General features: G+C 46.1%; 1 protein-coding gene across 4 annotated transcripts in view; it reads left to right on the top strand.

Moving 5' to 3' along the window:
- The first annotated feature begins 1,998 nt into the window (after nt 1-1,998).
- Nucleotides 1,999-17,822, top strand: part of DUSP29 (dual specificity phosphatase 29) — a 29,162-nt gene continuing 13,338 nt past the window's right edge. For 2 of the 4 annotated variants that reach the window (XM_033433927.2, XM_049697252.1), the window contains exon 1: nt 6,283-7,837. In XM_033433927.2, coding sequence (XP_033289818.2) covers nt 7,596-7,837 — 242 coding nt within the window. In that variant the 5' untranslated portion in view covers nt 6,283-7,595. Of the gene's footprint in view, nt 3,907-4,855; nt 4,987-6,282; nt 7,838-17,822 lie in introns of those variants that run through there. The other 2 variants (XM_049697251.1, XM_049697250.1) reach the window with 2 other exon arrangements.

Raw genomic sequence — 17,822 nt, 5'->3', positions numbered from 1 at the left:
TCCCACAACTTTTATTTCCTAGTTGGGATCGTTTTTGTAGATTTAAGATGAGTAAGGACAAGCATGACTTGCAGTAAATTAAAAATATGTATATGTATATATGTATACTGCTGCCAAATTCTGCCCCTCCACGTACCCTGGCAGTAGGTATTACTCTCCTAATAGAGTAATTTTCCCAACCACAATAACATTTGTACCCTCCCTCTTCTTTCAAGGCACATTCCAAACCCAACTTGGGTGGTGTCATGGAAAAAATGTGGTATGCATGCAACACACACTAACTTTCCCCCATGAGCCCAACGCATTAAGGAACGTAAATATGTGATATCCACAGATACAGAATACCTTCAAAGGAAGAGGACACATTTTTAAAAGATTAGATTATAACTGCTCTACTAGACCAAAAACTTGAAGAAGGCAGAGACCTTTCTGGCCCAGCCCATCCCTGGTGCTGAACAGAGGGATGTGAAGGCATGTGGGGGCAGGCAGGGCCAGGCCGAACATCTGAGGTGAAGTAAAAAACAACAAGGGAATTTCCTGGGTCCAGTGGTTAGGACTCTGAGCTTTCACTGCGGACAACTCGGGTTCAATCCCTGGTTGGGGAACTAAGATCCCACAGGCTGCACACGTGGCACGGTCAAACAAACAAACAAAACAAGGCCACTTCCCATGCCCACTCATGACCCACCAGAGCACCCCTGATGCTGGCTGACTTAGCCTAAACCAAGACCAGGGTCAGGAAAGTCAAAGAGCCCCAAGGGATGGGGAGGGATGCTGCCCTCTTCATCTGAGGTCTGCCTCCAGTCAAAGGGGAAGGAATCTTCTTTCAGAGGTAGATTTACCCCAAAGCTTCAGAACCCCTTGCACCAGCCTCTTCTAAGGCCCTGCACCTGTTTGTTTTTCTTTTTCTTAAATGGTATACATTTCAGGAGCCATAAAACTTGACTTCCTTCTGGTTTCCCGGGAAGCACTGAGGGATTAGAACGACTTTGTGACACGACCTAGGCCTGGTTCTGCCACCAGAGGGCTCAAGGAGGACACAGGCCCGCCTTTGGGGAGCTCACACTGACTGGGAGGGCGCTCAGTGCCACATGTGATGTAAAGAACACCTGGTTAGGCCTTGTCCTGAAGGCCTCCTTCCCGTGCCTCAGCCCGTAGGTTTAGGGTGGGCATCTGCTACATCCAGAACGGTTCTCAAATACAACTTTCACAGGCTCTTTTTCCCCCTCCATATACTCAAGTAATATATGTTCAGCACAGAGATTTATAGAGAAGATGGTTCCTTAAAAAAAAAGAATCTCATATAATTTTTCATCATTCTAAAATAAACATAGAGCCAGTGTTAATATTTTGATGATATGTATTTTTCTATAAGAACGGAATCAGACTGTCCACGCTGCTGCATAAACTTCTGGTCTCTTCTCTCTACCAGCACAAGCCTCTTCCCCTTTGATTTCTCAAACCCACCACGAACACAGCTGTCTGTCCTAACAATTTCACTGAAGGTTTGGGGTGACAAAGAGAGGGCTGATGCTGCCGGGGGCGCCGCAAAGTTAGGCATTAGGGTCACTTTTCTCAGGAGTCCCGTGGCTGTGTGCCCTGGATGCTTCTCACCTGGCTGTCTCTGGCCCCAAGCCCTCCCTTCGCCACTCCGCAGCAGGGTCCCTCACACCCCTTCTGGGGATGTTCTAGAGGCTTGGAACGCCCCTTGGTTTCTTGCACAGAACAATTTAGCTCTCTTTGTTCACTCCATCACTTTCTGAATCACGCTTTAGGACTTACCTTTTCCCCAAGAAAAGGATCCTTAAATTGTGTTTTTTTGTTGAGCAGGAGGCCTGTTCTGTGGCTCACACTCCTGGGCATGGCTACCCGGCCAGTCTCTGCAGGCTCAAGGGGTCCACTTAGGGGTTTAAGTTGCCCACTCAAATGAATGATGCATCTCTCCACTGGGCTTCTCCCATCTTCCACCTTAGAAAGCAAAAGAATTCAGGTTGGGTTTTTGTTTGTTTGTTTTTAAAATCGCCTTTACCTCTCTTGTTACAGCTCCATTTTATTAAAGAAGAAAGCGAAGCTCAGGGAGGATAAGACGTGTAGATCTGAGTCCTCAGTGACTGCTGGGGCTCTGAGAGCAGAGAAGAGCCACAAGCCAGTGAATGTGGGGAGAGAGGGACAGAGAGGTAGAGGAGCCCCAGGAAAGAGCCAGGTCCTGGGAACACGTAAGATGGAGTGAGAAGTCACAAGCAGCTTCCAGCCCAGACTGTTCTATTTGGCCAGCATAGTTAAAAAAATATAGACATGGTTATTTATTATAAAATAGGATTATTTATTAAAAGAATCCCAAAACAGAAGACAGGAAAAAAATCTCCCTGAGTCCTGCCACTGTCCACAGTATTGATCTTTTGCTGGTTTTTTTTTTTTTTCTAGTTAAAAACAAGAACAAAAATACACAAGTTAGTTTTTTTCTTAATTGAAGTATAGTTGATTTAGAATGTTGTGTTAGTTTCAGGGGTACAGCACAGTGATTCAGTTATATACTATATATATATATATATATATATTTGTCTTTTCTTTTTCAGATTCTTTTCCCTTATAGATTATTACAAAATATTGAGTACAGTTCCCTGTGCTATACAGTAGGTCCTTGTTGGTTATCTATTTTATATATAGTAGTGTGTATGTGTTAATCCTAAATTCTATAAGGGTTTTTTTTAATATATAAAGTCAAATCATGGTGTCAAAACTATATTTTTGAATTCAGATTAAAGCCTTTCCTCACTGGGCAAGGGAAACCTTTAACCAAACACGAGCTGTACCACTGAAAAGTCTGAAATGGAGTCAGGATAGGGATCCCTATTTTGATTATTCCTGGATATAGCTCCTCAAAGGCAAGGGCACTGTTTCACAGAGGAAGATGGCACTCCAGATCTTATGGGTCAAGTAACACTTGGCCCTGCATTCTCTGTTATCACAGTGTCTTTAAATGCTTTAAAATTAGCAGTATCTTAGTTTGGGTTCCCTCAAAGGTGGACACTGAGACCAGAGTTTGGGAACAAATTGTTTGTGAGGTGTTCCAGGAAGCAGGTAACTCCATGACCAGCACAAAGACCAGAAAACAGCCTCAATCAGGGAAATACAGGGGCTTGTGTGAGGAAGCCTTTTGTGTAAGGGAGCTGTCCACTTATACCGCAGTGATCTCAGCTGAGGAATGTGACACGACAAGGATAGCCTCTGTTACAGCTGCCTGCTGACTTAAAATTTTAAAATCAGCAGATTTCCCACAAAACTCTGGCTTTCTGACTTTTCATAAAACCATCCGACCATCTGGGCTTGCATTCCCACATGGAATGGCAAGCTGCCACCCCCTTCCGTGGGGGCATTTGCTCTCTACTCTGCCACAGTCCCCACCACTCCCTGATGCCTCCTACCTGAGGCCAATAGTTAGGTTCTTGCTTGTTTGTTTTATTCTTTAACACCCAATGCACTTAACTCCTCTGTGTTACCTGCCTGGCCCGTCCAGGAAGGAGCCTGAGTCTGCTATCCTTTGAGGAAGAGGCAGGCTGCTGCTGCACATATAGGCCATATAGCCTTCAAGTTGGCATGTGGTTTCCTGGGACCAAACCTTTAAATATGAAGCTGTAACAGGAACCTGGAGGCCTCTCTTGACAACCTGCCCAGCTCTCATTATGACATTTAGCCTGTGATTGATATTGTATGTGTCATCAAGACCTTGGCAGTTAATCTCTAGGTCGAATCTATGGAAACCAAACAGAACAGATTTGTCTTCCCCTTCCATTTTGGCTGTGATCTGGGAAACAGACACTCCCGGCCTTTCTGAGATTCAAAGATCTGGGAGCCATGCAGAGAGGGATGCACACAAGCCGCCTTCAGGATTTGGAAAGATTACAGGTCTGTGGTTTCTGGACGGCTCTGTGCTTTGTTCTCGTACCCCATCCAATCTGCATGCTGGAGGATAATAGATCCCAGAGCTCCCTCTGAGTGCCAAGCCGCTCTGGGTAGACCACACCACTTCCTCTTCTGTCTGGAAATCCAGCCGAGGCTTTCAGCACGGAGATGGGGATGGGGATGGCTCCTTCCACAGTATAATGAAGGAGGACCAGCCTCCGCAAGGGTGAGGTCAGCTTCAGTAATACAAGGAGGCGGGCAGAAGGTTCAGCATGCAGTTACTCCAGTGTCTCCCTAAAATCCCTTCTTCTGAAGCCTCCTTTGGTGGCAGGCAGGGTTCAAAATGGCCCAAACCTCTAAATTTAGGTAAATGGTGCCCAGCTTTGACTCCCTTGGAAACAAGAAGAGCTGGTGCCACAGACGGGCAGAACTCCAGACTTCTCAAAGTCAAGGCGCCTCAGGCCTGCAGCAGGGAGGGCGTGGCCACTCTCAGGAGACTGAGGTGTCTGGACTGGCTCTGCTGTAGAAGTTTCAGACCATCCCTTAAAATAACACCTCCTTTGGTGACTGGATATGCCAGCCGCCAGGCCCCAGAGTGAAGTTCGGGTCTGAGCAAGTCCCTGCTGCAGAGGGCTGTCCATCCTGTACTCTGTTCCTCGCTCACCTTCCCCCGCCTCCAAATTAGCCCAAGGCTCCATCCTGCCTCATCAGCTCCAACTGAGCCCCTAGCACAGGCCCCCCAGTCTTACTCGTTCACCCCGAGTCACTCCTTCCATTCATTCACTAGGCCATCCCCTCATTCACCTTCTGAGCACCTCTTATGTGTCAGACACCGAGGCTGAAAACAACATGAAAGAGCATCTTCAAGGAGCCTTGGAATAAGGCTGTCCAGCCCTTCCCTCGTCCCAGTCCCACACCCTTACTCTGGGCTAAATACCTGGGTCTGCACGTCAATGAGAAGATGGAAAGCATATTGAGCACCCTTCCTACCCTTCTCTTGACTCAACAGCTCCTTGACTCTTTTTTTTCTTTTTTTTTTGGCTGCGTTGGGTCTTAGTTGTGGCACGCAGGATCTTCATTGAGGTATGCGGGCTCTTGGTTAAGGCGCGTGGGCTTCTCTCTAGGTGTGTCTCGCAGGCTCCAGGGCGCGTGGGCTCTGTAGTTTGCGGCACGCGGGCTCTCTAGTTGAGGTGCACGAGCTTGGTAGTCATGGCGTGTGGGCTTAGTTGCCCCGCGGTATGTGGGATCTTAGTTCCCTGACCAGGGATCGAACCCACGTCCCCCGCATTGAAAGGCAGATTCTTTACCACTGGACCACCAGGGTTATCCCAGCTCCTTGACTCTTGAACCACATTCTTGGGCAATTATTATCAAACTTTAGTGAGCAACAGACTCACTTGGGAGCTTGTTAAAATACAGACTCCTAGGCCCCACTCTGGCCTAGGGTGCAACCCAGGAGTCTGTATTTTTAGCAAGTGCCAGATGATTCTGTGGGAGGTGGTCTTTAGATCATGCTTTGGCGGACTCCAAAGAAGGGTGGCCTCTGTAGCCCATGGCCCCCCCACACCTCAACTCAGGATTCTGCAGGAGAAAGTCACAGATCCAGGCTTCCCCCCAAACACTGCTAGCCAGTGATCCTTTAATTCATCTCCTGTGAACTTGGGAGAATCAAATTTCCCAGAGCGGTGGTTTCAGCATTTTCCTGTTCTTTTTTTAAAAATTTAATGGACAATTTCAAACACAAAGAGGAACAGTATGACCTTGCAGCCATCATCCTTGGCAAATCCTGCCTCATCATACCTCCACCTATACCCCTCTCTCCGACACAATATATTATTGTATTTTCCAATAGTATTATTTTTGAAGCAAATCCCAGACATTATATCATTTCATCTGTGAACATTTTACTACGTATTTCCAAAAGATAAGGCCCTGAGGTATAATTTAACTGTCTTCTGAATCTCCTGCAAATTGGTTGCTAGATCTAGACTCTGAGGACTCTGTTCAAAGATCCAGGTCTTCCTTTGGCGAGGCTCCTTTCGTGGTAGCGGTGGTGTGTTCCTCCATCAGAAGGCCCGTAACGTCTGACGTCTCTTATGCTGCCAGCAGTCAGTGCTCAGTGCCTACATCCATTAGCTCATCGGGTGTTGTAAAATGGTGCTTCCTTCCTTCTTTATTGAAGTTCTTCTATAAAAGAAAATTTCCCTCATCTATCCAGTAGTACAGTTTGCATCCAAAAGGAATGACAAATGCTAGATTCCTTCCTTTCACTGGCCTGTCTTCATAATGAGCTGACTCTCTAGCATCTTCCAAAAGTGAATAATTGTTTTCAGTATCATTATGATTTAAATGTTTGATGTGTTTCTACTAACTGCAGTTATTTTTATTATTCATGCTCAAATTGTCCCATTTTTGATAAGTGGGAGCCTCTTCAAGATGTGTTCTGGGTCTTTTCGATAGGATCCTAATGGTCTTTGAAGCTACTGGGGCTTTATTACATTCTTCAAGTCCCTGGCCTGCCCCTCCCCACCCTGCATCCTCCACCCCAACCCCTACCCTCTGGGCAATTTTTTTTTTTCTCAGAAGACTTAGACCATGTGTTATAAGCATCCTCAATTTACAGTTTTCCTCATCTCCAAAATGGAGATAATCATGGTGCCTGTTTCTTAGGGTTGTTAAGAAGATTAAATGAGTTAATAATTGCAAAGCACTTGGAACAGTGCCTAGCACACAGTAAGTGCTACATATTTGTTACATAAATGAGTAACGTTCCCTCCCCATCACTCACCTGCACTCACATTTCTCAGTCACTCCACCCTTTCCCCCTTCCCTCCAGTCTCCCAGCAGGACGAGTATAACCTCCCTTCCCAGGCTGCCTGAGTGTATCGGTCACTCAGCTCACGGAACACATGGTGCCCAATTCCTCAATGAATTCATTTCTTCGGGGACAATGGAAACTCTTCACCCATATTCCACCCGCAGAGCCTGACAAGCTCTGCAAATACACGTTCCAATCTGCAGACACAGCTTTCTAGCTTGGAATGTCTCTTCCAAACCCCTGGTAAGCTAGCACAACTGCCAGCCTCCTAGTGTGAGAGCAGCCAGCGTTGACTTCAACTTCCTAACAAGTTGACAAACCCTCACACAGCCAAGTTTCCTTCCACCCCAAGACTTCCGAAGCCCCGGAATGTGTGTGGCTGCCCAGACCACACAGGCTCTGGATTTCCAGGTGTGCCCTTTCCACTGGATGACAGCTCTCTGCAGACGCTGAATACCACAGGCCTGGAATGGCAGGGACCTCCTGGGCCTTCTTATTCAGGTTCTAAATGGCCTGAGCCAGCAGACTCCGGTCACATAAAGGAAAGAACAGGCACCAAAAAAGGGGTTAAATCTAAAAGAAAGGTGGCAGAGGACAGGCAGCCTGCAGGGATTTCTTAGACCTGAAGCCTGTTTGTGTCTGCAGCAAATGCCCACTTCAGAGGGTGCCCAGCATGCTTGCTTTGCAGGAGAATGGAATCTTGGGGAAGTGCTGTTTAACTGCTATCATGGCCTTCCCTATTGACCTCTGTGGCCTGGGAAGAGGAAGCAGGAGCATAACAGGCTGGGGAAATGCCAGCTTATATACCCTCCTCTTTTTTGTAAAGCCCATTCCCTACCTCTGTCCCTGCTAACCGCAATCCTGACCCTCTTTCATGACCAGCTGCAGAAAGGAAAGAAAATCCCTTGGCTCCAAAATGACATCCAGAGAACCGAAGACAAGCCTCAAGAACGCTTACCCGTCTGCCAAGAAGCTGCTGCCGAAGGTGGAGGAGGAGGGGGAGGCTGAGGATTACTGTACCCCCGGAGCCTTTGAGCTGGAGCGTCTCTTCTGGAAGGGCAGTCCCCAGTACACGCATGTCAACGAGGTCTGGCCCAAGCTCTACATCGGCGATGAGTAAGTGGCGAGGCCCAGCCTCACCTTTGGTAGCCAGCCCTCCCCAGGGCACAGCCCTCGCCACCTTCCTGCCATGAGCTCTTGCTTTTTAGGTTGGTTCTGAGAGAACTCTATTAGCTAGGGCTGGGTTTATTTTCCTATCACAGAAAACTCAGAAAACGGGCTTGGGCTTCCCTGGTGGCGCAGTGGTTGAGAGTCCGATGCAGGGGACGCGGGTTCGTGCTCGGTCCGGGAAGATCCCACATGACGCGGAGAGGCTGGGCCCGTGGGCCATGGCCGCTGAGCCTGCGCATCCGGAGCCTGAGCTCCGCAACAGGAGAGGCCACAGCGGTGAGAGGCCCGCGTACCGCCAAAAAAAAAAAAAAAAAAAAAAAAAAGGGGCTTAAGCAAGATAGAGATCGGTTTCTCTCTCACAGAAAAGAAGTGCAGAGGAAGGCGAGCTGGGGCTGGCATAGTGACTCCAGGGTCACCAGGGGCTCAGGCTCCCAGGCTCGGCCTCCACCATCCCCAGAGTGTGGCTTCTTCCTCCAGGGTTGCTTCAAGGTCTGACACTGCTAACAGGGACCCTGCCATCAACTGTAGGATCCAGACCACCGGAAGGCTGAAGGCAAGGAAGAGGAAAAGGACATCTTCCCGAAGGGAAGTCCCACCCAAGACTTCCCCTGCCCTTAGCTGCAAGGGAAGCTGGGAAATGTAGTCTTTTATTTTAGATGGGTATAAGACCAGCAAGAATAAAGTCAGTTCTCAGGTGGGTGGCATAAGAGCACATCACCATATGTGTCAGGAAGCACGGTAGACCTAGCAAAGTTGAGGTCACTGTCCCCTCTAGATTTTTATAGTCACCATTCCCCACTCTTCAAACAATTAGGAAGTGCCTACTGTAAATAATAATAATAATTGTACTTATTCTTTATTGAATACTATGTGCCAGGCACTGTGCTAAGCATCTTGCATGCATGACCTCACTTTATTTTCACTACAGCCCAATGAGAGGTCATCTAATTACTCCCATTTTAAAGACAAGGAAACTGAGGCACAGAGCAGTTAAGTAACTGGCCCAAGGTCCACAGCTCAGTAAATGGCTGAGAGCTGGGATTCAAATGCCGTTTGGCCTAACGCAGAAGCTTTCATCCTGACCAGCACTCCTGCTCCTCCCGCCATCCCCCAGGATTCCAGCTCATGGCTCATCTCTCTGAGATGGTGCAGGACCACTGCATGTGTGATTTTTAATAAACACCTTGCTGCTTAAAAACCTAGAGATAACTGTCGAGTCATGGGAAATCAGGGGCAGAACCCCTTTTCTTTTTTTTTTCTTAATATTTTTAAATGGAAAAAGTTACAAAAATTATATGCCCTTTTACACTAAATTAAACTAAATAGAGGGTTATAAAAAACTGCATAATCTCCCTTTGTCCTCTCTTAACTCTGCCCTGAGTAACCAGCATTAAGCTCACTTTATGTATGTTATTGCAAACATAAGGAAATATATGCATACATTTAAAGGATTTGTGTGTGTGTGTGTGTGTGGTACGCAGGCCTCTCACTGTTGTGGCCTCTCCCGTTGCGGAGCACAGGCTCCGGACGCGCAGGCTCAGCGGCCATGGCTCACGGGCTCAGCCGCTCCGCGGCATGTGGGATCTTCCCGGACTGGGGCACGAACCCGTGTCCCCTGCATCGGCAGGTGGACTCTCAACCACTGCGCCACCAGGGAAGCCCAGAATTTTTATTTCTTTTAAATAATTTTTAGCAGAAAAAAGGAATTATACTCTTCTGTACTTTCAATATTCCTTAGTATAGCTGTACCATAATTTATCCAATCATTTCTCAGTTATGAACATTGGGGAATGTGGGTTCCCCTAAATAGGGACTCTATTGTTTACTTTTTAAGAAACAATAGCTTTATTGAGATATAACTTGCATTCCATAAAATTCACCCTTTTAGAGTGTACAATTCAGTGGTTTTATTATATTTACAGAGCTGTACAACCACCAGCTAATTTCAAAGCATTTCCATCACCTCAAAAGGAAACCCTGAACCCGTTAAGTAATCACTCTCAATTCCCCATATTCCCCCAGCCTTAGGCAGCCAACAATCTGCTGTTTCTATGTATTTACCTATCCTGGACATTTCATATAAATGGAATAATAATAAATGGCCAATTGTGACTGGCTTCTTACACTTAGCATACTGTTTTCAAGGTTCATCCAAGCTGTAGTGTGTATCAGTGTTTTATTCTTCTTTATTGCCAAATAATCTCTGTACTATTTTTGCAACTTTTCTGTAAGTCTAAAATTAGTTCAAAATAAAAAAGGCATGCATACACTTTGACCTCAAATATCGCTTTCAGAAATGTGACTTACAGAAATAAGAGTACCAATACACAAGGAAATATGTACAATGTTTATCATTATTTGAAGTAGCAAAAAAGGGGGGGAAATCTGAATCTCTTATCTTTTAATAATAAAATATTACATAAACGTAGTAACTATATTGTTTTCCTATTTTAAAAGTAATGTAAACTCATTGTATAAATATAGACCTCTTAGCTTCCCTATTTGTAACAGGTTAACAAGAGAACCTTCCTCATAGGATTGTATGGATTGAGATAATATATGTCAAATATTAGTGCAGTGCTTAGTACAGAGTAAGCACTGAAAAAGTTTAGCTATAATAATAAAATAGTGATTAATGTAAGGAAGAAAACTTTTAAATATCTCAAAACAATCACCCAAGTCCATCACGCCAAGCCTACTAAGACTGCAGTACATTTCCTCCTACACTTTCTACATGATACATTTGGTTTTAAATTCTTTTTATATAGTTGTGACAATATTGATTATTCATTTTATCTTGTCTCTTTTCCACATAGCGTCATTCATAAACTTTTCCCTTACTATATACTTCTCATATATTTCATTATAATAGTAACTATAATTATATATGTATTATATCAAATGGATAGAAGATCATTTATTTAACCACCTTCCCTACTATTGGACATATCGGTCACTTTCACGTTCTCACTTTTATAAATAATGCTGCAGTGGACATCTTTACTCATAAACTTATTTTTATATTTAGGATTATTTCCTGAGATCTGACCCTACAAATGGTATAAATAGGGGAAGGAGGATTAAGATTTAAAGATTTACACTGTCTCTGTGTCTTTCTCTGTGCTGCTCCCTTTGCCTAAAATGCCCTTCCCTTCACCTCATCTCCGTGTCCAGATTCTAGGCATTCTTCAAAGTCCACTCAAATCACTTCTGCCATGAAGTTAGCTTTCCCAATCCCCATGGTGAGAAGTAAGTTTTTTCTCTCTGTATATTACATACTACATTTACCTTCCCTACAGCTTATAATAGTAACAATAGCCAAATTATATTGGATTCTTACCATGTGCCGTGCCCTGTGCTAGGCATCATTGAACCCCCCTAACAACTCTATGAAGGAGGTACCATTATCTCTCCCATTTAACAAATGAGCAAACCAAGCCTCATGGAGTTCATCCATTTAGTCAGTCAGTATTTACTGGGCACCTTGCTAGGAGCTTTGGGGGATACAAAGAGGAAACTGAGGTTCAGAGAAATTAAGTGACCAGCCCAAGGGTACACCACCAGGCAGTGGCAGGATATATTCTCAAACCAGGATCAAGAAAATGTGGTCAGTCAGATAAAGAAGCTGTTTTCCAGTTGAGGAGAAGAGATGTGTAGACATGTAACAGGGAATAGAAAGAGAAATAAGTAGTGGGTTGGAAGGAGCATGGGGTTGAGTCTTGGCTCTGCCATTTACCAGTGTGTGATTTTGGACAAGTTATTTTACCTCTCTTCCTCTTCTATGGCAACAGTAACAAGGCTTATCTCACAGGTGAAGATTAAATGAATTAAAACAAGTGAAGTGCTAGAGTAGTAGCTGCCACATAGTAAATGCTCAGTAAGTGCTTGGTATTATGGATCTGAGAAAGCATCATAGGAGTGGTGAGTTCTAAGCTTGGCTTTGGAAGATGGATAGGATTTCAACAGAATTCTAGGCAGAGGGAACAGGGTGAGAAAAGGCATGGAGGTGCGAACAAACAGGGTGATTCATCTGGAACATTGGGGATGAATGCAGTAGAGAATGTGCTTCCAGAGGGTCTGAGATTAAGCCAAGTTTTACTACTGTGTGATCAGCTTAGACTTAGCTATGCTGTGATGACGGGTATCCCCAACATCTTGTTGGCCTACCAGAACAGTGGTTTACTTCTCCCTCATGTGACATGTCCATGGTCTCTCCACTCGACTCCAGGACTCAGGACTCAGCCCCTCTCTGGGATATTGTCAGGCTCCCGGCAGAGGGAAAAGAGAGACATGGCAAACCACAGACTGACTTGGAAGTGACACAAGACACTGATGCCCACATTTCACTGGCCAAAGCAAGTCCATGCCAAAGCCTCATGACAATGGGGCAGGAAAGTGTAACACACCCCTCCGGATGGGCAGCAAACATTCCAAAGGGTAACACACAAGGTACCACAGCCACAGTCGTCTCCAGGTGCAGAGGCTTTGGGTAGGTCCTTTCACCTTTCTGGGCCTCCAAAGATGGTTACTGAGAGGATTCAAAGAAATAATGGAATGTGAAAGCATTTTGTAAATTATGAAGTAGCAGACAAATGCAAATGTTGTTATTATTGCTACTTAGTGAGAAAGAAACCTGGGAAGGTAGGTCAGGGCCAAGGGACTTTATTCAGGAAGCCACTGAGTGTCTGAGCAGGATACAAATGGCCTAGTGTAATAGAGTGACAGACAGTAGGGTTTGACGCAATAAGATATGCTTACTTCCTTGACATCTGACCATAAGTTTGCTTCCTTCAAGCAAGGGAATGTCACTGCCCTTTTGATTCAATCCAGCTCTGCCTAACTGAGCCCCCAAACAAACACACACGCACAGTCTAGGCAGGCTCCACAGTCAGCGTGTGTGACCTGCGTGCACAGCCCAGGAGAGGACCAAGGTCAGCACCCACCTGACCTTGTCCCCATCTCTGCTCAGGGTCCCTCCTTGACACCCACTTAACAAGGTTAATGAGACTCACAGATGCTTACTGAGAAAGAAGTTAATTCCACCGTCAACGCAACCACACCAAGGTTACAGCCTGGCTGAAAGCAGGCACAGCTGCCCGTGTCTCTCCGTCTCTTTGTAGGTATTGCCAGAGCAGTGAAATGCTCATAGCTGGCTCCTCATGCACGAAGCCTCAGTTTTAATTTGATATTTGCATTTAGGTTGAGTGTTTCCTTCCCTAAAAGCGCCTAAGATCCTTAAAAGCCAAGGATCTGAAAGTTACGGTGGTTAGGATCCAGGAGTGAGAATGGGCGTCCTGAGGCAGCTAGAGCCACCGGCTGCTCCTGAAGTCTAGACCAACGATGCCTGGGACCTGCTGGGCACCAGACTGACCCCCAAGAAGCAGCTCACTCTTTCCCCACTCCTCTCTCCTCAAGCACAGAATGGCTGGGCATCTGCTCTGGAGCCACAATGTCTGGGTCAAATTACTGGTTCCCATGTGGCCTTGGGCAAGTCACTCAAGCTTTCGGAGCTTCAGTTTCTTCACCCAGAAGATGTGGATTCAATGGGTTAATACATCTGATTCTCAGCACAGTTCCTGGCACACCCACTGTGTGTGAACTATTAGAGATCAGGCAGCTTCTGGAAATCCAACTCACAGTGTGAGACGGAGGTAAAGAACAGTCACTACACTTTGCCACTCAGCGTCCCTCTGCTAAGGGCAGCCTTGGGACAGAAAACACCCCTGGTCAAATTTCTCCCAGGAGATGCTATCATGAACCCAAGTCCAGGTTGGAAGGAAGGAAGTCCCTCTGAATGGGCCTTCTCCAGCCTACTCCCTCCATGGATGCTGTCCCGGCCTTCCAGGGACCCGGGTGGCCTAAGGCCTGAGGGGGCAGTACCACATCAAAGCCTCACACGCTTGTGGGTTTCAGAACGTCTAAAGCATTTTCTCAATCTCAGCTTATTCCAAGGGGATCACCAAATGGGATGCCTGGTGACTCCAAGTGTCTGTTGCTTACCAGCCTGAGGAGAGCAGAGATGTCCCCCCCATCCTCCCACCCACTCCACCATCACCACAGCCTGGCGAGAAGAGGCCAATGACAGAGGGATGTGGCTGGTGTGAAATGTGCTGGGTCAGCGGTGGGGGTCAGTGCAGGCCAGGCAGCTACCTTTTGGTGGCCTCGTGGGGAAGTCTTCCTTGCTCAAGGGCTCAAAGCACAGCCACCCTCTCCCACCCATTTCCTACAACTTGGTAGGCGGTCTGAATCTGCAAGTGGGAACCTTGGGGACAGTGTAGAGTAGAGCGAAAGCCCTCCAGCAGGATTCGGGGCAGAGAGTTCAAGCCTCCAGTGTGGGTGGCCATTCCGTGTGGCCTTTGGCAAAACATCTTATTGTTCTGGGACTCAGTTTCTTTATTTGTAAAATAAAGGGATGATTTCCAACGTCCCTTCCAGCTCTAAAGTAAAATTCTTTAAGAAATGTCTTATTAAATAAATTAGGCTTTATTAGGCTCAAGCACGTACATGTTTTACTACTTTTAAGTCATACAAATTAGATTCAAATTAGGTTAACCAAGGGTTGCCCTCCAGAGAGCCAGGGACCGGCATTGATGATGAGATAAGAATAATTCATCACCTCTTATCAATCAGCAGTCCCTAAATGGGTGCTTCAGAAGTGCTTGAGGATGCTTGAAAGCACTAAATTTCTGTAATTTAAATATTCTCACTTTAATCTCACTCACATCTTCCATTTTCTGAGCAAATTCTTTTTTCTTTCTGTCTTGCTTCTCCCCAGTAGTCAGCAGGAGGGGAAATATCCTGGCTACCATCAAAGAGATTGTAAAGTCCCAGGCAGGACAGGCTCCCCATAGTAAGGCTTGGTTGCAACAGGATAATTGAGAAATCTCTCTTCCCTCTCACGATAGAGGCAGCCCTATAAGCCAACACCAAGGCTCTGCGAAGCTGCTCTGCCTCTGCCTGAATGGTGGGAGCCCTATTTTTATTATAACTACAGTTGCCTCCAAGATCTGGCTTTTGGGGTCATCGAGAGCCAGCAGCCCCTCCCTATAAAGCCTGACTCTTCAAATGCCTGGGCCAGCTCCACCCAGCCTGAGCTCACTTGCCAGGGGCCTCTCCAGCTCACCCTTTCTGCTTTTCTGCTCCCAACCAGACCGACAGCCTCTGAAGCCAGTGGCAGCTCTGGGGCTTGCCTGTAGTCGAAGAGGCTGGAGAGTGAGATGAAGGCAAATCAATGGCTGAGACGGTCCTCAGCTCAAGAGAGGACCTCTCACTGGTGCACCTGGACAGCTGCAATCTCTCCCCCCAAAAAAGAAAGGACTAATTCAGCCTTGAGGCACCAAGTAGAGCTAAAACTTGACCTGCTTGTCCAGGGTGGGCAGCAAAAACACAGCCAAGGTTGACAATTTAACATGCTGAATGTCACCTGAAAGAACTAGAAAACCTGGACTCTGAGCCTCCAGGTACCGAAGGCGACTAAGGTACAACTGGGCACCAGTCGTGGGCAAGGTGCCCAGGGTGAGATGCGGTGGCCCTGGCCTGGCTGGGCCTTCTCATGCTGGGTGACAGCTTTTCACCCAGCGATGTCAACCATTTCCTTTCGTGGTTAGCCAAATGCCTAGTCTAGTGATTAATACAACACCATTTCTTGAAACCAGGCTTCCCATGCATTGTCTTTCCCCTCTTAGCCTCCATCCTTGGAGGTCTAGAGTCTAGGGGGGTGGGGAAGATGATGAAGAGATTTCTAAGGAGTTAAAAACACCGAGACCACCTTATGTCTTTGCAACAGTCTCTCCTGAGAACTAAGGATAGAACAGCAATAAAAATCATGGTATAGATTTACCCACTAAGTGAATATACGTTATGTTCATTACTGAAAATTTACAAAGCACAGACAAAAAGAATATTAAAATTCCCTATAATTCTGTTACCCAGAGATAACCACTGATAACATTTTGTCGTGCATCTTCCTATTGTTTGCCCCCCACCCTGGAATTTATCTTTTAACCTTTTAAAGAAACTTGAATATTGCATCACTCAACTTTACAAGAATCTTGTAAGGAAAGTATTGCCAATGTAATTGGTTCTATTTAACAAATAAAGAAAACTGAGGGTCCCAGAGGGTCATTGTTTTGGTTCATGCAGCAGTTTAAGCTTACAAACTACACCTGTGAGCCCTGTGTTTTCTGCAGAGCCTCACAGCCAAACAGCTTCATCATCAGCAAGTAACAAGAACATGCAAAAAACCAGACAGCTAGTGAATTTTGCCTTCATATCAGGTGAATTGAGGGAGATCAAAAGCTAGAAATGTGCCTGCTGTTTTAAAATTCACTTGCAAGGAGTAGGTGTGGTCAAGACTCCAGAGAAGGAGAAGGTCACCATCAGGGTCATGCCCACGAACTGATGTGCCACCACAGTGTCACACGCATCAGAATAGATAAGGTGCCAGATTACAGGATGTGGGCCGTGGGCGAACAGGAGTCCATGATTAGGTGCGGGAACTCAGTGGGTCCTCACAGACGTGAGGGTACGGAGAACTGCCCAAGCTTTAGTGGACTTTCGTCAATGCCCAGTGCAGAATCCTGGCAACACGGAAGCAGCTGGTTTCCCACTGCAAGACAGCTGGTGGATGGCTTGTACAGATGCGTACTTGCATGTCCCTCCTCCTCTCTGTGACAGTACACATCTGTGGGAAATAGACTTCCGGGCAGGGGCTGAGGTATGTAGGCTAGGAATCAGGAGGGCCCCCAAGAGGTCCGAAAAAGTGGAATGCCAAGAGCTCTGCCCAGGGAGACTGCTCTTACTTGCCACTCCTCAACGCTGGTTAAAGCAAGTTTCCTGGAGGAACTATGAGGGGCTGAAAGGAGGCTGGTCCAGGCCGGAGAAGGGGGAAAGGAGGGAAGGTCTCTGAGGAAGAAAGTTCCTTTCTCGGCCCTCCAACACAGATTCAGAATCCAGAGCGAGGCCAGAGGTTCACAGGCAGGAAGAAGAGCTAAAGAGATCTGGGTCAGAAACAGGGATGTGACAACGTTCTGCAAAAGTAAAACCGTACAAGTCCAACAAATGTGGGAGAAAATGTTCAGCCTCATTGCTAAAATTAATGAAAATGAGACATTTTTTTGGTCTATGAAATTAGAAATGAACAAAAATCGGAATGTTAATTTGAGCAAACTTTCTGGAAGACAATTTAGTAACGAGTATCAACTGTGTTTAAAATGCTCATATCTGTTGACCCAGCAAATCCACTTCAAAAAAATCTCTCCTAAGGACACAGAGATGTGCCCAAAGAAACACAGCAAGTTGTTTGTTTACAGTGTTTCTTATTGTAACACCCATCACTCTGTCTCCAGGAGAAAGACAGACGAGAGAGACAGACGAGAGAGAGAGAACACAAATGTCCAAAGCTAGGGGCTTGGTGAGATAAAATTGAGATTTACCTATGGAATGGAATAGTATGCAGCTATTGAAGGCTGTATGTTGACCTAACAAGATGTTTACAGGGACTTCCCTGGTTGCGCAGTGGTTAAGAATCCACCTGCCAATGCAGGGGTCATGGGTTCGAGCCCTGGTCCGGGAAGATCTCACATACTGTGGAGCAACTAAGCCTGTGCACCACAGCTACTGACCCTGAGCTCTAGAGCCTGCGAGCCACAACTACTGAGCTTGTGTGCCACAACTACTGAAGCCCGTGCGCCTAGAGCCCGTGCTCTGCCACAAAAGAAGTCTCTGCTCGCCGCAACTAGAGAAAGCCCGCGCGCAGCAACGAAGACCCAACGCAGCCAAAAATAAATAAATAAAATAAACTTTAAAAAATGCTTCCAAAAAAAGAGTTTACAATATATCACCATGCAAAGTTTTGGAAACTGTATATATAGTATTGTATATAGTATTGTAACCCCCACCCCAACCTTTATATAAAATATACAAATCTATT

The sequence above is a fragment of the Orcinus orca genome, chromosome 14, assembly GCF_937001465.1.
Source record: "Orcinus orca chromosome 14, mOrcOrc1.1, whole genome shotgun sequence".
Taxonomy (NCBI): domain Eukaryota; kingdom Metazoa; phylum Chordata; class Mammalia; order Artiodactyla; family Delphinidae; genus Orcinus; species Orcinus orca.
The sequence above is the reverse complement of the archived record's forward strand: the minus strand, read 5'-3'. Positions and strand labels throughout refer to the sequence as shown.